Source organism: Lates calcarifer, linkage group LG24 (assembly GCF_001640805.2).
Source record: "Lates calcarifer isolate ASB-BC8 linkage group LG24, TLL_Latcal_v3, whole genome shotgun sequence".
Lineage (NCBI taxonomy): Eukaryota > Metazoa > Chordata > Actinopteri > Centropomidae > Lates > Lates calcarifer.
The window spans coordinates 8,466,222-8,490,117 of NC_066856.1; the positions used below are offsets into that span (position 1 = coordinate 8,466,222).

The window sequence follows — 23,896 nt, forward strand, 5'->3', positions numbered from 1 at the left end:
CTGTCCTCAGCCACAACCACCCCACCCCTGTCTGTCCGTTCAGCTTTCCATCATAATTCAAGCAGAAATGGATGTCCGGGGTCCACTGGACATTTCCATATCTCTGTTTTTCTTTTCATTATTTTCCCCCCTTCCTTCCCTTCCCTCACGCTCTCCTTTGAACTCAGACTCTTAGGCTCATAAAATGCTCGACTTTTTATGATAGAGATGGAGGGAGAGAGGGAGGAGAGAGGAGATTTCAGATGGAAAGCTTTGTCAATGGGACGTACAGTGTGTAAGAACAAAGAAAGAGTGTTTGGTTCCTTCTGTCTCTTTCTGATGCTGTCTCACACTCTTTTACTCCCTTGTCCTACCTACTCTCTTTGTTTTGTCTCCGACTCTCTCTTTCTCTCATTCTCTCTCCCTCTCTTTCTGTCTCTCCCCTGGGGAGCCACAGATAGGCCATCTCATTACCCATGATCCTCTTGGCAACACCATGGCCGAGAATCAAGGGGTGGGGGGAATTAAATGGGGAGGGGGGTGATGGGTGGAGGGAGGGATGGAAGGAAAGGAAGAAGAAGGAGGAAGGGAGACTGGATTTGTAGATGCATCAAAAGAAGTCTTCCCTTTTCTCATTTTCATCATCTCCTTTGTATTTTCTCTTTTTTTTCCATCAAACAAGGGACTTTTTTTTTTCTTTCAATCTTCCAGCTCTGCCCCCTCCCTCACATTTTATTCTCCTCCATCTCCCTTGGATGGAGATGGCTATGCTTATGCATCTGTGATATTAAGTCTACTGCTGTGCCTTGGCTATTAGCAAGGGTCAACCCAGCCCACTCTCATTTGAAAATCAAATGGCCCTATATATATGCAGCCCAAATTATTGGACTGTCATTTGGACTTGTGTGATGGGAAAATGGACAGGAGATTGACTCCCTTAGATTTGCATAAAAACCCATTGTGCTAGTACCGGGAATAGGAAAAAAATAGAAAAAAAAGACTGGATCTACTTCAAATGCATGGCACCATTTATGAGACGCACAAACACACTCACATAAATGTATGTGTATACAGAGGTATAGTATTACATGCATTCACAGAGGCACACTTACACATACAGTAAATGCATACACACTCACATACAATTGTAGTCCCGGGTATCAAGTTACCATTTTCCACTTGAGCCCATGTCCGCTTGTTCCAGACACAGGCTCTTCATCACTGCGTTCTTGTCTCGCTCTTGCAGACAGACTTAAAGAGTTGCTTTTCTCTTCAAAAAGGAATGTTCGGAGACACTTCACACTAGATGCTACTTGACTGCAAGATATAGATTTTCATGTTCTGTCATGGAGACGGATGATGCAGCCTGCCGCCGAGAGTTCACTTCAGTGTTTTTGCCAGAAAAGGTTGTCTCTCTGTCTGTCTGTCTCTCCCTTCATTTTTCACTTCTACAAGTTGTTCTTCTGCTCTCTCTTGCTCTCTCTCTCTCTCTCTCTCTCTCACTCTCACTCTCTCTCGCTTACTCTACGAGGCAAAGAGACGCCAGTTAGTAGATTATTCAAATCGTCTCCTCTTTCACCTGCATGGAGATTACAATGGAAATCTTTCAGAGGTCTGGGGGTGGTAAGGTGGGGGACGGAGGGTGGCGGCTAATTAAAGCATAAAAGCAAGTGCGTGCAAGTGTGTGTGTTTGTGTGTTGCTGTTGCTTTGTGTGTTTGACAGAGAGGTTTGAATGGACAGACTTCCCCACCCTCCCCTTTCTTCCTAATAATCCTCATAGATATTAATAAGAGTTTCACCCATTCTTCCTCCAACGCCTTAACCAGATGGTCGGCACCGCATTAGCTTGTGTGTGTGTGCATGCGTGTGTGTGTGTGTGTGTGTGTACACACAATGTCCAGCTTTGGTCCAACTCCTGACCGATACTCATATGTAATGTTTAATTACCCTAGCCAGCTTTCCCCCCTCCCCACCTCTCTACTTCTTGACTCTCCAGTGAATTAGTCAATGGGAACAGACCACGATGGTAGATATTTTTTTTTTCCCCCTTCAGCAAGGTGTGTTTTTCTGTGTGTAAGACAAAGACACAGACAGTGCTGGTTTTCTCATATTAATAGCCAGATGTGATCCTCTTCATAATCATTCCCACCCCTTTCTGGGCTGTGGGTTATTTGGGCCGGGACAGGGCCAAGCCATTTGTCCATGTGCAAAGGACTGTGAAGCAGATCAGGGCTGACAGGTATGGGAACGATAGCAGAAAGGGTGGGGGTTATGGAGTGTGTGGAGTGGGGTGGGGTGGGGGGTTAGTGTCTTCCAGACCACCACAAGGAAGGGAACATCCCTGGGATGTGGGAACAAAGGAACAAGCAGGAGTTTGTCTTTTTTTGTCTTTTTTTTCCCCTCGGCTCATCTCAACCCTCCCACCCTCACCATATCCCCAACACCCACCCAAATACATGCTCCACTCCTCCTCCCCCTTCCATCCTTATGTGTCCCCCCCCCCCCCCCCCCCCACTCGCACACTTGTCTTCCTCCTCCTTCCTTTTTTTTCCATCTTCAACTCCTCCCTGTTCCTTATTTTCTCCTGGGTCTTGATCATCCTGTTGAAACAAAGATAACACAAGTGTTTAAACAAAAAAAACCAAAAAAAAGGAATAATCAAAGAAGGCGCGTGATCTCAAATATGATCTCTCGGGGCACGTTGCCTTCACTTTTGATGCCTTGATTTGATCAGCGCCGCCTCAGACAGATCACATGGCAGTGAGATCAGATAAATATTTTTGTGTAAGTTCATTAGCTTTACTTTTGAAATCACAGTGACATTAAAATGCATACCTAATTTGTATGAAAGTTGTCAAAAAAAATCTTAGTCTCTTTGTACTGTGTGTGTCAATTAGGGACAATGTTATAAGTAGGTGTTCTATTCTAGAAATTGTCTGAAATGTTACATCAGCTTTAGAATGGTATTTAGATAGCACAGTCGCGCTTTTCCCCGCTCATGAAGCTATCAGGATATCGATATGGACAAAGTTGAACTGAAATACTCCTCAACGCCTTTCCAAATCAATAATCAATCGATTGGAGGTAATTGTGCCTCCCTTGGAACAGTCCCAAGTCTCTCTCTCGCGCGCTTTCTCTCTCCCCTCCTCACACTCTCTCTGTCATTATCAGCATGTGGCTCAGTATTCGGCATTTCAGCATTCCAGCTGTAATTGATTTTAACCATTAGGTGCTCAGTGAATAGATAAGTAGAGGGAGATATTCGATTATACGGTGAAAGAGAGAGACGGGGATGAAAAAAAAGAGCGATAGAGGGGAGGGAGAAGGATTGAGGGATGTTGTTGGAAAGCTGGAGAAAGAGGAACTGACCTGTCCTGCTGTCTATCCGTCTCTTCCAACCTTGCAGCAGCACAATACCGCTGACCTCCTGTGAGTTCAAGCAGCTTAGTTTCTGTGAGGTAATCCCTAATGCTTTGAAATAGACCTGATAGAAAGCCCACTTACTTGTTTGGGATTAATGTGGGTTGGATGGTGGGTGGGTGGGGTCTTGAATTTCAGCACATTTACTTAAATTAACCCATTGGAATGATCATATTCAACTCTAATTGTGGACTTACACAGGGATGAGGAGTGGATTGTCTTTAAAAGCGTGTTTCACTCTATCAGCAGATGGGTGGGAGACCTACATTTAACATCCTTGTATAATATCCTCTGCCATGCATTAATGCGCCGCCCCTCTCTGTTGTTTATGTTTAGATTTACTATGCTGGTGTCCAGAGCACAATTATTCCTTTCAGTGGTTGCCCATCCCCTACAGAGGCCATTTTGAATCTTAGTGCAGCTAGGGGTGGTATTGCTTTCCCACTGTTTTCTGAAGATATAAGTCTGATTTTGTTTTTTGTTTTTTTCACTCCGTCTTTTCTCCTCTTTTCCTTTTTCTGGCAGGAGTGTAGGTTAGGACTAGGGATAGGGGCGGATGGAGGGGGTGTGGGGTGAGGGGGTGGGTGGGGGGAACAAAGGCAAACATTTGAGTAATCTTCAAAGAGCTCATTGGTATGTTGAGTGGACGCTGGTATGCGGACTGCGGCTGAGGCTTTTTCAGAGGAAAACAATGTCCTTCCTTTAGACAGCCGGGGCCTGGGCAAACACTACCAGCCAGGCGACTCTGCCCGGTGCTGCCACCGCTATCATCTACCCCCACCCCCACCCCCACCCCGCCTAAGGCAGAAAATGGTGGGGTCCTCTGTGTTGCCGGAACAGCACAGAGCTCATCATTATGGGTTTACGGGCGCAGACAGAACATCCCAGGTTGTCGAGCGCGGGTGACTAAGTTTATGTGACGTGTCAGAAATTGTTATCTGTGTGTACACACAGTCACTATTTAACTGTTTTAACAGTTTTGATTTAAGGGAGAAGGGGGGGGCGAGCAGACAAAAAAGAAAGAGGCACAGAATAAAAACTTGCACCCCTCTACAAAGAAAATAGGGAGGGATTAAGTGTGCCATCTTGTAGGTCAACTGCAAGGCATTTGACTTCCTGTGGCAATATGCAAAACGGCGCAGCTGAAGAGGTGCTTTCATTGTGCTCTTTCTGGCAGAGGTACCACTCCAGCATTTGCTCACACACACACACACACACACACACACACACACATACACACAAACACCTACTACACACCTTATACACACAACAAGCCACATTGACACATTGTTTCTTAGGAATACGGCCTCAACTTCACCTTTTCATCTATAAAGTGTGTTGAAATATTATATTTTAGTCTAAGTAAATGGATTCCGTAATGTTTTATAGTGTTATATAGTTTCTAAAGTAAGGTACAGATTAAGAATGGCATATATGCACTGATGGATCTATCAAAAAAGTACCATGACACTGCACTCATTTGGTAAATACAGCTCTTAAAAGAAAGAAGCAGTCTGCCATTTTGTGACAGTTTCAAAATGAACTCCCTTTGTCCAGTAATCACCAGCCATTTTCTCACGAGGATCCACCCCAGGGATAATTTCTCCCATTTCGCTGTCATTAGCAGGGCCTGGTATTAGGCTTGTGTTTTGTTCCCTGTACCTTTTGTTTTGTGCTAAGTGAAACCATGCGACAGGGTAGGGGCTAACTGGAAAACAATACTCCCCTTCACAGGCTCAGGAATGTGTAATTAGTGATTTGAACCCGACTACGCTCGTCTAGATTCTTCCCTATCATTCTCTCTCTCTTTCCATCTCATGTTCTTTTGTTCTCTCTGTCATAGATTCTCAGTCTCTTTGCCTCTCAAGCTATTGGTTAGTTTCTCTCACTGTATGTTTCTGTCATTCCTTTTGTCTAACTCTCGCTAATAGACATTTTTCAGCAAGTCTCCATTACAAACTGAGCGAAGAAAAACAAACTTGGCAAAAATCGCTGCTCCACTCTGCACCAAAATTATTTTCCCTTCTCTTCCCTTTCAGTTTTAGTTAAATATAACAACATCAGTGTAGTGCAAACCTCTTTGATGGTACCAGCCAATAAGCTGAAACTCCAGTTTTCAACTCTTTATTTTTTGTTTTTCTCCCTCTCCTTCATAGATCCTGTCGATTAGGCCTTGCTTGATCTCCCAAGAGCATCTTTGCATGTTGGGAAAAATGGAAAAAGATTAACCCTACCCAAAAGCATGTTAGCATTTCAGCAATAGCCCTCCCTTTGCAAATCATAGGAAAAAGATGATCCCACAAGCATGGTAGCATTTTGATGATCTCGAGCTCAGCATTTTTGATCTCTGTCTCATTGTGAGTCGATGGAAAAGATAATCTCAGCAGCAAGATGGTTTAGGGAAATGGGGAGGTCTGGTCAGTCTCACCTGGCAGCGATGGAGACAAGCGGGGGCTTTTAGACCCTAATGGGCTAAGGTCAGGATGGCTAATAGGGAGTAAGTGGCTCAGCCATGCTGTCTAAATCTAATGCTAATGTAAATACTGATCCATTTTCATGGGGGGTGGAGGTGAGCTGGCTTTCAAGACACCTAACACACATACACACATGTACCGATAAGTAACCAAGATTTGTTCTGGTGTCTCTGTCTCATTGAATCTGTTATTCCCAACTGCTGGGTCAGTAAATAAAATATGTGGTGACTGTGCTTGGAGATGCAAGAAAGGTATTTCCTACACATTAATTGACTAAGACCAGAAGAAAGACCAGAAGAAATGGCTCATGTTGTAAATCAGCAGGGTTGTTTTTTCCTTGTTTCTTTGCTGTGGTATGCATGACTTCTGTGTGAGTGTGTGTGTGTGTGTGCCTTGGAAAAAGAGAGAGTAAGAGATAGAGAGACAGAACTGATTTTTCCCAGAGAGGGGCCAGAGGTCAAGAAGCTGTGAACTTCAGATTGACCTTTGCCCCATACGTCAGACACGCTTACGTCACTTCTACAAGTGCGCGCGTGCGTGTGTGTCCATGTGTGGGAGTCAGGAAAATGGAAGGCAAGACTATTAACTGGACTTGAGCGTTTCATCAAGCCCTATCACTATTGTGTTCTCTTTTTTTCTGCTGAAGAATAGCATAGAGGAACAAAGAAGGAATAATGTGAAAAAAACGAAAGAACAAGTTGAAGCGAGAGAGAGAGAGAAAAGGGAGAGACAGCACAGAAGTGGGGAAAAGCGGCAGAAAGCTCGTATGAAAGACTCATTGTGATAATTCATTTATTTGGCTTGGCGGCCATTATGCGATGGATGCTTATTATTATTGGGTGACCTAAGCTAAGCTCGCCCACAGGCCCTGCACCTCCTGGACAGGCCCCAGAGCTGTGATCACATGTGACTGCCAGCAGGCAGAGCCGAGAGAAACAGGAGAGGCAATTTATCTCAAGGAAATATTTTTCTTTGCATTTATGAAAGTGAGAGCCATGGTAGTAAAGAGAGGAAGAAAGCCGACCATCAGGAAAGAAAAGAAGGTCAGATGGATTGGGGAGGGATTTTTTTTTTTTTTTTTTTTTCTGGGGTTGTTTGGTGTCTCCAGCATCTTTAGATCACACACAGTGGCCTTGTAGGAGTGAGAGAGAGAGAAAGAGAAAAGCAAGAGATGTGTATTGTGTGTGTATATTTGTGCATTTGCAATGTGCACTCAGCAGTTTTTGTACGTGGCTTCTATTTGCATATTTGTTTTTGTGCGTGTGCAGCACTGAATCTGTCTCCCTGTACACTATATTTGCTGCTCTCTTTATCTGTGGAAGCGAGGTGGCACATACCTGGGCCCTCAGCATCTCTTTTCAGCAGTGCAGTCTGCCAGCAAATCCATTGGCAGTGATCTTGCGTTACATCTATGTCTTGGGGGCTGAGCGGCGGTTAGCAGTAACATGTGTTAGGGAGGTGGTAGCACTGATGGAATTCTACACTTGGCAGCCTTCCAGGCAGCACTGGTATGTGTTTAAAATACTTTCAAGGAACAAAACACGCTTTTGTTGTTTGCTGGGCCAAGTGGGGCTTTTTTTGTCTCCGATGGCCCCCAGGGGCCCAGGGGATAGCACCGGAAGCTGGTGACGTTCCAAAAAGAAGGTATACCCACAACAAGCTCTCTGCTTCCCCTAAAAAACACAGATGAAAGGAGATAAAGAGGTTTTCATTTTCACAGTGTGTGGGGTGCACATTTGCATGTACGCACATACTCTCAGTGGACACAAACAGGAACATACTGATTCTTAACATATATAAAACGTGTACGCACAGGCCCTGACACACACACACACTGGTTATTAAGGCATAGCTGCAAAGGCAGAGGGTTCTTATTTTCAGTATGTGTTCATTAGCTGCCTGGTTCTACACTTAATGACAGGAAAGAGTCATGTTTGTACTGAGTACCCTAATTTGTCATTTGGTTTATGGAGGAAAACACAACCCCACTGCTTTGCTGCTGCTTTCAAAATATTTTTGTCATGTTACCAGTGTATGTGCACAATCACAAGCAAAGACAAAAAATGAAAAAAGAATGCACGATTGAAATTATAGACAGACACAAAAGCACACTTGTGAGGTAAAATTAAAAAAAATGTGGAGTCAAAATTACTGATGCATAAATACACCAAACACTCACACATATACAGTAAGAAGAAAAGAATACAAAGCATTGAAATTATACCCACACCCACACGTGTACACACACACACACACACACACACACACACACACACTTACTTTCACGTACATGTACATGCACCAAAAGATAAAAGAAGTTGTGAGAAGATGTCTTTTGCCTTGCCTTATTAAGAATTCAGTTAATGAGGCAGCTTTGTCACCACAGATAGAACAAATGAATATGAGACAGCAGTGCTGCTATATTCCCCACAAACCCAGGGAGCCAGGGGAGGGAGAGGTGTGTGCGTTGGTGTTTATGTGTGTGTGAGAAAGGTGTTTTGTAAACATCTCATTCTGCATAATGAATGCAGTCCTCTGTCATCCTCACCCACACACATACACAGACACACAGAGACACACACACACACACACACACCACACAGCACAGGCAGCAAACTGCTACACAAGGGAGCTCCCCTTACCTGTCAAATTGACTCTCCTCCCCTCTCCCCAATACAAGTCCCAGTGTGCGTGTGTGTGTATGTCATCGACGGGGCTGACAATATTGTGTTTTTGACAGGTAAACAGGAAGTCCCGACTGTCGTAATTTGCATTCTCTGTGTATGGGGGGTGTGTATGCACCTCCTCCACTATCCAGCGATGTCTGTGCCATGTTAAGGTCCACCCAGGGAGCGCTGTTTAGCTGATTTTGATTGGCCCACAGGGAGCGTTAGCTTATTTGGTTGTTTGCCAAACACTAATCCCCAACAATTAACCACCAGGCACTCTGGAGAGGTGCCATATTGACAGGGATGTGCCTTTTTCCCCCCATTCTACACTTAACACACATGCATACAAACACACTCATATGACACAAATGCATTTACAGCACATATACACGCACACAAATCAACTGCGGCATAAATTACATGCACGTTTCAAGCAGACACACACAGGCGCAAACCCAGGAGCAGGAACAGTGTGTTTGTGTGTTTGAATATGCATTACACAGCCCACGCCTGGCAGGAGTCAAAGTGCTCCTTTAAAAGTTCATAAATCATGGATGTTCTGGCCTGTGATCACCAGACCGCCTGCATTTCAGGCCTGCAGAGTGCCAGAGAGCGACAGACAGCCTCTAGTTTAGGTCTTAAACAAACCCTCTGGAATGTGCTGATGGGGAGAGAATTAATATTAGGTCTAAACCTATCTGGCAGCTCAGTTCAACCCCAAGTATATCATTCAGCTACTCTTAGCTGAAGCCTCAAATCCTAAAAACAAATAGAATCTCATAAGCTGAGACATTGAAGGATCTGTAGTATTTTAGGCCGCTACTGATTTATATGAAAATTTGAATTTTGACTAAGTACAATTACCTTCATGGCCATTATGAGCCACTGGAAACTATTGATTCTAGTGAAACCCTTCTCTCCTGATAAGACAACTAGCATGTCTATCATCAGTGGCAGTTGTTAATGTAAAACTGAAGGGAAGAAAGTTTTTCATTCACTTCTAAGGACCCCTTTCAGTTTTCATTCAATTCTAAGTAGCCCCCATTTCTATCAGTATGCTCATGAAATAAAAGTGGATTGAAGTCCAGACATGATTGAATTGAAATAGAACAAATGCCACACAGCTGTGAAAAATATCCTTGTTTTATACTGTAGTTGTAATGATTAATGACAGAATGAATGACACTGGGGATGTATGTGAGTGTAGGAGCTTTTGTGTATGGTATAAAGCATATAGGCATGGCTATGGAAGACCATTATGAAGGGCCAGAGGAAGATTATTGATAACATTTCAAAACCCTACTGTAGAAAAGACTTAGAAAAACACAAAACTTAGAAAAACGTATGTTTTAATGAAAAGACATGAACTCAGACTTTCTTGTGTATGCATATTTGTGTGCACTGAGTGCATGTTTGCTTCCATGAGCACACGTGTGTGTGGTTTCCACGGTAAGGCTCAGCAGCCCAGTTCTCCTGCAAGGGAGGGAGAGGGAGAAAGAAAAGAACCAAAGAAAGAGGGAGAGAGAAGGAGCGAGGGAGGCCTCCTTTCACAGAGAAACAAAGATAGCTGTAATTAATGGCCCTGAGCCCTGGACTAGGGGAGCTTTCTTCTGACAACTCTGACTTAATTAAAACTTAAGACTTCTGAAAGGGCCTCTGACTGCGAGGGGACGTCCCACCGTCTCGTGAGAAAAACCTTGTAAGATTTCCTACAAAAGAAAGAAAGAGGGAGAGACAGAGAGAAAAGATGTGTTAGCGGCTGTGGCTATGTTGCTAATCCCTGTTTGTCAAAGGAGGAAGAGGGAAAAAGGGGGGGGGGGTAAGAACTCACACACCTGCAGCTAACTGTGCCCCCACCACCACCACCACCACTGCCACCACCACCACCACTGGTACACACACACACACACACTAATCTCTCTCTTTTTGCTCCACATAACATGATGTAACAATGCTCAGGAGAAAATATTACCGTGCTAACTTTTGGTGTGCTTCAGGAATGAAACATCTTTCTATAGGAGCCATGAGAGACAATGTAGGGTTAGTACACACTCACACGCCATTATGTGTATTAATTCATGCTTAGAACCCTGCACCTGTTTCTCACATGGCTGTATGAATAAATCTTAACAAAGCATAAACTAACCTCCATGAGCCACCTCTGTGTCTCTGTCTCTTTGCCTTGCTCTCTTTTCCTCTCTGTCTTTTTTTCCTCTCTTTCTCTGTTTCCCTCCCCTCCCTTCACAGAGGATCAGATAATAAAAGCTTGGCCTGGTCTTTTGTTTTTGTGCATTGTTCATTAGCCCGGCAGCAACAACAGAGGCACACTTGATATGCTTGGCTTGACTGGGTGTATGGGAGTAGGGCAAGGTGGGATTGTGGGGGGGGGGGGGGTAGTGTGTTTGCGTGTGTGTGTGTGTGTGTGTGTGTGTGTATGTGTGTGTGTGTATGTGCGCGCACACTGGGGCAGGGCAAGAGGTAGGGGGTAGCTTTGCATGGCTGCAATGCCATTAAAGAGGCAACTGGAAATTAAGGGCTTGCAACTGACAGCACACATTGAATGAAAAACCCCTGCAGCTGCCAACAATGAGGAGAGCTGGACAATGTGCATGTTAAAGACAAAAAGAGTGTTCTGAACTCAGCCCCTTATCTGACTTTTTGTGTGTTTTTAATCTTTAAAACATATCCAGTTAATTTGTAGTGTTGTGTAGTGCCTAAACCAAACACAAGTGCTTGAAACTGCATCTGTTACTGTATTAATAGGGTTCCCTCTGTTTCAAATTAACAAACAAAATTAGGTTTGTCCATAGGATTTAATTGTTCTTGATCTTGTTTTTATTTCTACGTTTATAATGCCATAGTTTTTGTGGTTTTACATATAAGTTAAATGCTCAGCAGACTTGCTTTCTAGCAAAGACATATTATAGAAAATAATGGGCCAAGTGATTGAGATGCTGCCCATTGACATTCTGCTGGCTTGTTTAAAGCCAGACAAATGGGATTTCTGGGCGTTGGATTTTTGGAACGAAACTAGAAGCAGAGTGGAAGGAAGGATTTTATAGTCATAAAGCACAAAAGACTTAGAACATAATTTTGTAGACAAGCCTCACTTGATACACTGAAACTCATCCATATATCTTTTTAAAATAACAATTATTGAAAATCCTACCATAATAGAAATGCTCTGGAGAAATTTAAGTAACTGTCACGTCTTGAATCTGCCATAGGAAGCCTTACGTGAACACCATCTAACCGTCCCGCACTCTCCTCTTCTCTGCTCAACAGCACTTGCAGAAGCTGGACAGCGCGTACAGCCCGGAGTCATGCGTCTACTACTGCACGCTGTGCGACTACTCCACCAAGGCCCGCCTCAACCTGGTGCAGCACGCTCGCTCAGCTCGCCACCAGCAGAACGAAGGACTGAGGAAACTCCAGCTGCACCAGCAAGGCCTGGTAGGAGACGAGGATGGACTGAGCCTACACGAGCTGTTCCACGTCAAGGAGTGCCTCTCCAGCCAAGGTCTGTGTTTCTTTAACCTACTCTGCCTGTTTGCTTAAGTTGCTGTGTTTTTTTTTTCTTTTTTAAGGCTATTTTGGGCTTTTGTTCATGTTTCATACGTCATTTCCTTTTTTTTTTTTTTTGTCTTTTGTCTTTTTCTCTGGTGCAGTATACACATGCCCTGACTTTTTTTTTAAATGTCCTATTTGCTAGTCCTTTTTCTGAGTTAAGCTAAATGCTGATGTTAGTTATAGTGGTCAGTTTTCTTCATTTTGAAGTGAGATCCATCTTTCTTCACTCCTCCCATCTCTTTTTCTCTTTTTCTTCCACCACTCCCTCTTCTGTCAAACCTCACTCCCTCCCTACTTCCCTCCCTCCTTCCTTTGGCCTTCATATCCAGATCACGTCTTTCGATACAGACCCGTCCATTCCTCCTAATCTCTCCAAAATGAGCATACTGTTCCTATTAGGCTGCCGCGCTTATATCTGCAACACACACACACTAACACACACACACTGTCCCGTGCACAGGGACATCCCAGGCAGGCAAGCAGTCATCTTATGAAATTTCACCTTGGGAGGATCTCATAGTGAAAAGGCCCGTACAAACACATGTTACTCGCACACACACACACACACACACACACACACACACACACACACACACACGAACGCACACATACGTATGCTACAGCTACACAGTCTCTCCCTGGAGTGAGCTTTCATTTCCTTTCTCATGACCAAAGCAATTTGGCTTTCATTTAAGAGTCTCCGTCCTGCCAGCAGCTAATAAGTGTAACAGAACTGTAAAACATTCAGAGAGACAAAAAAAAAAAAAAAAAAAAAAAAAGATTAATCGTTTTTCTTTGAGTGGGGGTTGGATGGTTGGTGAGGGGTTGCAGGGTGTAAGGGGAGGGGGCTGTGCTGTAATTTAAACCAGAAGACGGAGAGTCAGGGTCCATTATTTAGTCATCCCTATGTTAATGCTGCTGGGAGAAAATGAGTGCTTAACTTGTTTTTGCTTTGCTTGACCTGAAGGAGCGGGTGGGGTGAGGGTGGGTGGATGGGTGGATGGGTGGGGGGTGGGGGGGTTGACACATTTTGATTAGCATTCCAGCATAGCATTAGTTCATGCATCCAACTGTGTGTGTGCTTGTCAGTGTGTATGTGTGTATTTCTACATGAATCTGTGCTCCCCAAAGTGTCCTGTTTATACTGTACATGTACTCCCAGAACAGATGGGGGCCCAGCGCTTAGAAACATATGTGAAACTGAGCACACACACACACACACACACACACACACACGAACAGGAGAAGAGCTCCCAGTCCTGAAATGGAGACTGTTGCCGGTGTACGTTTGGTTTTAATTACACATGGATCAAAGTTTCGGTGAGATTTGGGGTGCAGCAGAAGAAAAGCATGCTTAGATAAATCATTACCACCACCTCCCACCCCCTCCTACTCCATACACGTATACGCACACACACACACACACACACACACACACACACACACACACACACACACACATATACACATATACACACTTTTCTCTCCTTCTCCTGCTCTTTTTTTGTATCTCTCTCTCTCTCCTTTTTTGTCCTGCTTATTCTGTCTCCCACTCTCTCCTGCTCCTGTCCGTTTTTTCATCAAGAACACAAGCCTGCCGTCAAGCCCCCCCCCACCCACCCTTTTTTTTTTCCTCTCTCTCCTTTTTACATCTCAAACCAGTGAGCACAACCAGGTTTTAAAACTGTCAAAAGCAATATTCACCCACTGCACCTATTTCAAATGTTCCACTCTTAAAACACACCATATTTGTTGCTCAGGCTCATTTTATACCTTGGCTTTGATGCCACATGGTGAATTTCCATGAGGAAGCTAGTGCAAAGCTTAAACGGACGCTGGCAACGTCCAAAATGTTAAGCCACTTTTTTTGGATGCCCTCCTTTTGCCCACTCTATATAATTTTTAGTGAACAACAGTATTCTTTCACAAGGTACATGGTAAATGTTTCAAAGGAATTTCCTTGTAGACTGTACACGTTTGGCAGGTGTAGGCAGAGAGGGGAGTGAGAGTGTGTCAACTAGAGATCAAACTCTGAAAGTTAATGTAATAAATAGAGGTTGTAGTCTTGTTCTATAGTTCTGTAGTCAAAGAGCATTGTTTTTTTTTTTTTCTTTTTTGTGTGATTTTTTTCAGCTGAGCCCTTCGTGTTTCTGATTACACAACAAGGCATGCTAACACTGCCTGCTAGGTTATGTTATGTTGAAGAAAAGGTTTATTATAGCTGCTTTAGGCTCCTATAGTGATAGATGATGTGAATGTTTTCACCAATGGAAAAGGCTCCATAGTAGGCAACATTTCCAGGCAGCGTTCAGTTTAAGGACCCTCTATTTGTGTGTGCGTGCATGTATGCGTGCTGTTAGTTTTCTGGGGCTACAACTCCTGACTCGAGCACTTTCTGTTCATTAGAGACTGGTATGAAAAAGATTAATTTAAGTGCTGACCGGTATCTTTCTCTTAAAGCCTGGGACCTGGCACCAAGCCAGATAATTATAGGCCCATTTGGGAATAAGAGTTCTAATGCTCTGGACTTTATGTACATGTGAATGGCTTTCATTAAACAATTTTGATGCTGATTTTATGGCCTAATTAAGGATACAGTATTGCAGAGACACACCGCAAGGGTATAGGTGTTTTGAACAAAGACAGGAGTGTACAAACAACACTTCTGCTGGACTGCACTGTGGGCATGTCGATGCATGTGTTTGCTGGAGCATGTTTATATGAGAACCTTTCACTCTTTGCTTTTTGAGTCTGTAATTCCCCAAACCTGGGTCCAGGCATCTTATCCTTTACACTAGGTAAACAGCATTGTGAAGTGAAAATGAAGCGTGTGTGGTTTGCGTGCACGCTTGTCTACTCAGCCATGTGTAGGCACTAATTGTCACTGACTGACTGTACAGCAAAAACTTTTTATCATGATCGCTCAGCTATGTCCTTCAGAGACAAAAAGCCCACTGTGCCCACATTGCTGAGATAAATCGTCTCTCTCTGTGTACAATTAGAAGTGTTAAAGAAAATTGAGTTTATAAAAAATGCCAGTTTGCATCAGAAGAGCAAGCATAAATGAATTGCCTCTCAACATGGAGGACTTGGAGGCCATTTTGCTTTGAGGGTCGTCCAAAAGTTGTTAGAGAAATTAGATTTTTTTTGTGCCCTTCTCTGTTCTATAATGAAGTTACACCCTGAATGGAGCTGCTTAGTAAAATTCAAGCAGAAAAAGAAAAATATGACAGATTGCGAGTCATGGGTATTCCATCATCGATTTTATAATTTGAACAATTTGTTTAGCTGGATTTTTGGAGACATTAACAGTCTCTGAAGTTTAGTTGTTATAGTGATTTTTCTCCCTCTGACTGTTTCTCTGTTAGTGCCTCTGTCTCAAGCATTTGACCATTTGTTTAGCCATAAAGAGCACTGTGGGGAGGTGTGTGTATGTGTGCACAAGTGTGTTTGTCTATGTGTGTATCCTCGCCCATTAGCCCTGTGCTCCATCATGTGTAAAGCTCCTCATAAGCCAGACCAAGCAGAAACACTAGGGCCTTTTCTGCATACTTTACTTTCTGTCATTTTTTCCCCTTTCATTCCCTCTGTCCCTCACAAAAAGGAAAGGGAGATGGGATCTTATGGAGGTAATTATTTCTGAGAGCCCAGCCTGTCAACCATCCCTCCCTCCACCACCCCACCACCCACACATCTCCATCCCTCTAAACACCCCCATGCCACCACCCAACATGCATTAAAGAGGGAGGGAGAAGACCCTCTTTGTCTGAGTCCCCCTTTTAAACAAAAGACCTCTTCTGACTTAGAGAGACCAATAACACTTTTATCGTGTGCATATGGGTGTATGTGTGTGTATATGTGAGTGTGTGCATGTGTGTATCCAGAGCCTTTTGTTTTCTCTGAGTGATAAGGCTGTAGGACATTTTTAGTCCCAGTCAAATTAGTGTAGCTGTGCTAACCATTTACATAGCAGCTCTAGGCTAAAAACTGAGCCTAATGGACACTTAACATCCCTATATGTGCTTGTGTGTGGATGTAGATGTGTGTGTGTGTGTGTGTGTGTGTGTGTGTGTGTGTGTGTGTGTGTGTGTGTGTGTGCGTTGTCCAGCAGGAAGTGATGGAATATGGGGAGAGAACAAGTGTGCCATCTTGCTTGTTTCCAAGTCTGCTGACATTTCTTGTTTCCAAATTTACCCAACCTAAACTGCGTGTGCCTGAACTGAGTCAAAGCACCGATCACACAAAAAACGATCATTCAGTTTTCAGTGTGGGAAAGGGCTTCGCTTTTTCCCAAAGAGCATTTCGATGTGATGACACCAAGGCATCTTTTGAGGTATTAGGTTTTCCCTCCTCCCTCACTTTCACTCCTTGTACTTTTTTTTTCCTCTGGGTGGTGGCGGTGGTTTTGCCATTCCAGCGGTTCACTTCTTTTTTCAAGAAGGTCTCTCCTCAGACAGAAGTCTATTTCCAGGGTTTGTCTCAGTAATTTGTGGCCATTACATAAACATTCACGGATGGCCGGAGGAGTGAAAGAAAGGATGCAACACACACCCAGATCTAGCTAACCGCTAGAGTTAGCTCAGCGGTGGCCATTTTCATTTTCAAGTCAGAATGCAGAAGGTGAGACCAGCTGACTGGCTCATCAAAGGACAGTTTTGTCCTTTTTAAGTCTCTCATTTTGTGCTTCTTTTGCATATGCCATCTCCCTGATGCATTTATCTATTAGATATCTGTGTTTAGAACTGGCTTAAATAGGTTAAGGCAGCCAATTATATTGCATATTGATTTGCTTACACACAGCTGATTACCTACAGTTAACAAATTATTTGTGACCTTTTCTTTCTCATTCATTGTGAAACAGGAAGTTACTTACATAAAAGGTAAAGTCCACAGATTTGGGTCACACGGGATCCATTCCTCGCATAATAAAAACTTGGAATGTTATTTTATGTGCCCAACATGAGTAAAATGCAGTTCCTAGGGAGAACTATTCTGATGAGAGTGATGTGATTTTACCCAAGAGGAGTTTTGTAAAGTATGTAGTTTTTTTATTGCTGTGCAATTAGTTGGAGACAATACACTGCATTTTAAATCATTTGTCAAATCAAAATAAGACACATTCATATATGTATATTATTATATTTTCGGCAAGTAGCAATTTACCCCAAATTTCCCAAAACCATATTCTCTATGGCTGAGCGAGTAAAAGATGTGGTCATTTTTTGAATAATTCCATCCAAGCGAATTATAATTACTTTGTGGTCTGTGTGTGTGCATAGAAAAAAAGGGCAGCAGGCTGACTTGTGCCTCTGAAAAAATGAGCCTCGTTCACCATAAACTATTTTTGAAATGGTGTGTCGAGGCGGTATGGGCTCAGGCCGATTGTTTTTCTTTGAGTTGAGCAGCTCTTTGGTGGAGGGGTATTACCCGGGCTAAATTGTTCCCTCATGTTTTCCGCCAAGGTTCTGTGCCCACCACACTGACAGTTATAATTTACAGAAATTGCGCTGATTATCTGAATTAGCATACCTGACCAATGCCACATTAGTCTTATTTACAATACAAAGCCGTGGGGCTCTGAGGACGCATAGTAAATATGACTTAACCCTTTGAAGAGGGGACTGGCGTCACAGGGCCAGGACGTCTTTCACGTCTGTGATATCACAAAGAGCTTAAGGCCCCACTCCATATGGAACTGAAAGCCACTGAAGGTCCTGAAAAAGGAAGTGGTGAATGTAAAGTCCAAGGACCATATTGAAATCACAGGGTTGTTGCATGTTTTACTGTTCTCTCTTTCTCTTTCCATATTTTTTCACCTCTCAGCCCCATCTTGTTTCTCTCCTTTTTTCCTGCCTTCATCCTTTTCTCTCCCCCTCCCCTTTCACCCCTGCTCTTCTTTATTTTTCTTCTCCCTCACCTCCATTCTTTTCTCTCCTCGATACCCTCATACACCCTCTGTCCATTGACTCTTAACCACAGATGGACAAAACAATGGGCCATGTCACACAGCATTAAGACAAACAATCCGGTGATGGGAGGAGGGTTGTGTGGAGCCGGAGCCGCGGTAACCAGGCAATACGCTCGCTGGGTCCAAGCAGCCACTAATCTCAGACTGCGATGATACAATTCACAGATGGACATTTAAGGCAGCCTGTATGCACACACACACACACACATACACACTCACACAAAGAAAAAAAAAAGCAGCAGAAACATTTTGTTAGGAGATAGTATTGTCAGGTAGAATTTTTACCATTCCCTGCAGCAGCAACAGATTCTTTCCCTTTATTCCTCCCTTCTTTCTCACTCTGTTCTCTGTTCCCTTTACTTCATCCATCAATGAGAGGTATGGAATTGATAGCAGCTATTGATTACCAATAGCCAAGGCTAATCGTCACTAACCGGAGGAAGCTTTGCAGCTATAGCAGCTGTCAGTGGCTTGTCCTATGTGTGTGTGTGTCTGTGTGCCCCTCCAGCAGTTTCAGTGGCAATAGCTGTTCCTCTCTCGTGTTTACTTACAGTAGACAAATGGCCTAAAACCAAGACAGCCCACGTAAAAGAAAAAAAAAATTCTGGACATTGGTTTTCTTTCCAGAATAAGGGAAATGTATGTTTTGTCTGCTCAAAGAAACACTGAGAGACATGCTAAGTTTCACCTCCCCACCTATGTGAATAAGACCCATCTCCCTCTCTCTCCTTTTCTTCATCTCCCTAATAGGAAATTTGAGCACACTGTGTGAGATTAAAGCAGAGAATCAATGCCTTGTGAGCAATCATTTCCAGACAAATCTCTTTCATCTTTCTCCCCCCCCCCCACCCCTCCACCCCCTTCTTCCTTCTCTCGTTCGTTCTCTCTCCCACCTCCTAATGCTAACAGGGGGTCCCGTGTCATGACATCCCTTTTGCTTTTATCATGTCCTAATAACATTCTGAAAATAGAGAGAGAGAAAGAGGAATGTGACAGAGAGAGGAAAAAGGATGCTGGGGAAAAAAAAGAACAAGAAATGGGTAGACTGATAAAAATCCATTGAACGAGCTTGGGTCTTGATTTGTGCTTTGATGTGGATGTCTTTGTGCAAATTATACAAATATGCCTGCTGCTTTAGTCATCTTGAAGCTCTTCATAAGATGGCATCTCCCTTTGCCATTTTTTATGACGGAAAGTAAGAAGAAAAAAATGAGTGACAAGTTCATTTAGGGGCATAAAAATATACATTTCATAAATTTTGGGTGATTGAATAGAGAGACAAAAAGATGAACAGAAGGTGCTGTTATGTAAAAAGTGCACCATGCAAAACATAGCCTGTACAGTGCAGTTAGATGAAATAGAAAACAAAGAGAATTCAAGGTATATGCAGAAAAGACACCAGTGTTTCTGCTTGGTTGGGTCCACAATATGCTTTACTCATGATAGCACATAAGGCTAATGGGCAAGGATACACACACACGCACACACAAACACACACACCTTGGCCAGGCCTTTGTTTCAAAAGCAGGTTAATGGAGAGTGAGGAAGAGGAGCGTTGCAATTTTCTGCTCTTTAGGCGCCAGAGAATTCTCTCCAGTGTAAGAGAGACCAGACTCTCAGCGTAATAGGCATTTTACACCCTCATCACCCCTTGCACACAAACACACATGCTCGCACACACACACAAAACACAAACACACACTCGCCAGAAACGTGTGGGAGTGTAATAGGCATTCTATGGTGTGTATTGCTGGTCCCCAGAGTGCCAGTAAGTGTTAGACATGCATAGAGTCGGCAATGAGACAATCAGCATGCTGAAATTGAAACCTTGTCTGGAGTCACACAGGAGGGGAGGAAGAGGAGCGGAGGTGGGAGCTCGGGGGGGGTATGTGTTGGTGTGGGTGGGGTGGGGTAGGGTGGTGGGGCTGGGTGGTGGTTGGAGAGGAGCAATGAGAAGATTAAATAAAAAGAGCAGAGGAGCAGCGATGGGAGCACAGATGGCAGGAGAGAAGAGGATGAGGAAGTGGAATAAGAAGAGAGGAGAGACAGAGGGAGAGGAAATAGGAACTGATGTTTGTTTAATTGCCTCATAAGTGATGACACAGATAATTATGTCGAAAAAAGAGATGTTCCTCTTAGGCAGGGCCAATGAGCAGCTGTATCTGTTTTTGTGTGTGTGTGTGTGTGTGTGTGTGTGTGTCACCCTGTCTCTCCCTATAGCCCCATCAACTGTCCCCTCCAGCCACATCAAGTATAGGACACCATTAAAGCATTACGGTTTGTGTCATATCAAATCATTCAGCTTAATTAACAGAAACACACACACAAAAACACACACGCTCATCATTTGGAATCATTTTAATTACTCTGTAACATCCTTATTATTAATATCTCCGCTTCATATACCTGGGGATATGAAGACGAGAGCGTGTTCACCTATATTTCCTGCGCTGTGTGTTTGCAGGCGTGTGTGTCCATGTGTGCGTAAGTGATGCTCCCTTGACTTCATATCTAATTGTCTTTTTTAATGACAATATTCCACTGTGTGCTGGCTGTATGTAATGAGTCAGGGTGTGTCAAAGTGCAGGCCTGAGCTGTCTGCTTGAGTTAAGCTCTTCCTGTCTACTGTAGAAGCCTCTAGCGTACACACTTGTGCACGCACATGTGGCGCACACACTCAAAGAGACAGTATCAATGTGGGAGTTCCTGTATCTGACACGAGATTAAGAGGGCCAAGTGGAGGAACGTCGAAGAACTGCCCTGTTACATTTGCAACAAGGAAAAAGGACCATCCTGTCACACACACACACGCACGCGCGCACACACACATACACACATGTGAGCATCCTGTGCTGTAAGTGAGCAGTAGCCTCCCTTGCATTATTCACAGTGGCCGAGTGATCGAAGCCTGGTTCAATAGCACTAAAGCGGCGCATGCTGGAGAGATTTGTCTTACAAAACCTTGACACACACACACACAGGCGCACATATGCTCTCACACACATTGATTTTTGGTGGTGGGAATCTCCCAGGCTTTGGACGAAAGGCAACGACGTGAGAGGGGTTTCCCCAGTCAGAGTAACCCTCCTGACAGATGCACACACACCATTTCTGAACCTTACACACACACACACAGTGCATAGGCAAAGTGTACTGTACTGTACTGTAAGTACATCTTTAATTCTCTCAAAATGAGATTTGATGATGATGAGGTCAAGCGATAGCATGAATAAGAAAATGAAAGAAAAAATTGGAGATGGGAGACGAAGGAACTGCCTCTTAGATCTGATGGGGTTTCATTTACAGTAAGATGAGCTGATGGTAAAATTAAAAGCAAGAAAAAATGTCTAACTGATCATATTTCCTTTTTGCTGACTCTCCTTTTTTTGCATTTTACCATCAGGGGGCTTTTTGCAAGCGAAGCAGAAAAAAAAAATCACACATTTCCTGATATGTCTTATCTTTCCACTGCAGTGTGTGTGTGTGTGTGTGTGTGTTATTTTTTCTCCACACAGGCGTATTCAATTTGAAGCCTTCACTTGATTTGAATGACGATTTTTCTAACACATCAGTCGCTTCATTCAGTTTTCCTGTTTTCCTCAGAGCGGCACAAGCAGCGTAGCACATACCACCCCCTCTGGCATTTTTGACATATTAATATGTATCGACAAGTCAGCACTCGCATGCCTGTAAACACTGACGCACACATGCACACACCTCTGTCCCCTGAAGACATGTGATCAACCAGACCCAATCCCTTGTAATCATCTTGAACCCACACACACACACACACACATATAGTTCCCCCTCAATCCCGGGTAATGGTTTGGGGCAGGGGGCTGAAGTGGGGGGCTTCTTTCCCTTAGCCCCAGTGTCTTAAGCTGCCATTGATTAAATGTTAACTGATATACTCAGCCCTGGCAATCTTGTTAGAGCTGGAGCAGGCAGGCAGCTAGACAGACAGTTTAGGACCTGCGTCCTCCTGATCAATAGCACAGATAAAGATTTCATCCATCAATGAGCTCCCAAAACAAAAGGTATCTGATACCTGATTAGGCCCGTGGGGACAGAGACACACACACACACACACACACATATATTTGAACATGAACACAGACTCACATATTGCCACATGGATTGAAGCACATGAAGAAATAACAAACACACACTCAACTCAAATAAATATAGTGAGACATAAAAATCTACATAACCTTATATAAGCATACATTTCACACGCATACACACACACACATTCTTTTCACACACATTGTTTTTGTCCAAAATAATACCCCCACCAACCATTTTGAAGTTAATCAGTTCCGCACCTAATGGTGTAATTACAACAGATACATACACACTCTCATACAGACACACACACGTATGCAGAGTCAAGTTTGCAGATAAGTCAGCCCTGACTTTTCCCAGATGAAGGTTAATTATGCTGTGTTAGTTCACTTAGGTGTGTGTATTTGTTTGTGCATGCACATGTGTGTGCATAGTCTTCTCAGTGGTTTGTGTGTGTTTCCTCAAATGCACGTGCATTTAGATCCTCAGAGCATGCCAAAGGCACCGCAAAACGGCTGAATCAATGTCTGGGCGACCACCACTGTTAAAGTGTATCAATAATGTTCCCCTATCTTCTTTCCTGGGTATTGTCACAGGGCAGTTTGAGAGTCCAAGCCTAGCCACAATTAAGACTTAATTATAAATCAATAAAAGGAGTCATTTGAATATTGATTTTTCTTTTTTCTTCAAATTGTTAACATATTCCTCACCCTGTCCATGCTTTTCTCCTTTTTTTGTTACAACTTTAAGGAGAATCAATACTTCCCTTTACAGTCATCAGAGAAGTGCTTTGGCATAATTGGAGCCAAAAACACAAAGGGATAACTTGATGGGGGTCGATACCCAGAGGTGGTCAGGGGGTGAAAAATGTCACAGCCCCTCAAATTCTGATAGCTTTTCAAATACATCTAATGATGCTTTGTGGCTCTCAAACAGTGATCTCATTTTGGGAGGTTTTGGGTGACATTTGTTGTCACAATCCCAAAATGCATTTCCATAATTTTCACAGCTGACATTTTCTTTGATATGACACTGTATCAGAGCGCACTCCAAAAAATGATATCAACGCAACCCGGTAACCTGCATTTCATTTGATTAAATGATATCTTTGCTGTTTTATTTTCCTGCTCAGCCATTTTGAGGGGCTGTGAGATTTTCAAGTGGCGTGTCAGGGGCCGGGAGTCTAATGCATGGAAACATGGAGCTTTCTGTTTTCTGACGGCTAGCAGAGATAAGGTAGAGATATGGCTCTAGCACTGGCTCAAATCTAAAACAGATCCCGCTGGGGGGTGGGGGGGTTTAAGTAAGTGAAGGAAAGGAGAGGAGGGGGAAAGGGAGGGATGGAGGTAGCAAGAAAAGGGAATATTGTCAATCCTCTAAGTGTCTGGCGGTGTCTCTCTTTCTTTCCCTCTTTCTCTCACTCGTTCTATCCCCCACTCTCCCTCAGTAATCTGATTTATTCGAAGCATATGTGTGCTGCTCTGTCTTTGTCTGCTTCTATTAGGGCCAGTGGGGGCCCATATGACATTGTTTAGCCAGTAATGAAATGGACATTTTTTGCATGTTTTGGAGAAAGTCAGAGGAAAGCCAACACTCCTTATTTGTAACCGTCTGTGAATACCATCTCTGGGGCAGTTGCCCCAGGTCTGTGTATTTGTGTGTGTGTGTGTTGCATGTGAATATACATGCCCATGTATTACAGGTTCCATGTGGTCATTTTGTAGAAGATTCAGAGCAACCTAATGAATAA

At 43.5% G+C, this 23,896-nt stretch overlaps 1 protein-coding gene across 3 annotated transcripts in view; it reads left to right on the forward strand.

Moving 5' to 3' along the window:
* The window catches only part of zfhx4 (zinc finger homeobox 4), an 81,294-nt gene that overhangs the window by 30,602 nt on the left and 26,796 nt on the right, over positions 1-23,896 (forward strand). For all 3 annotated transcript variants that reach the window (XM_018702006.2, XM_018702007.2, XM_051066609.1), the window contains exon 6: positions 11,829-12,063. In XM_018702006.2, the coding sequence (XP_018557522.1) occupies positions 11,829-12,063 (235 nt within the window). The remainder of the gene's footprint in view (positions 1-11,828; positions 12,064-23,896) is intronic.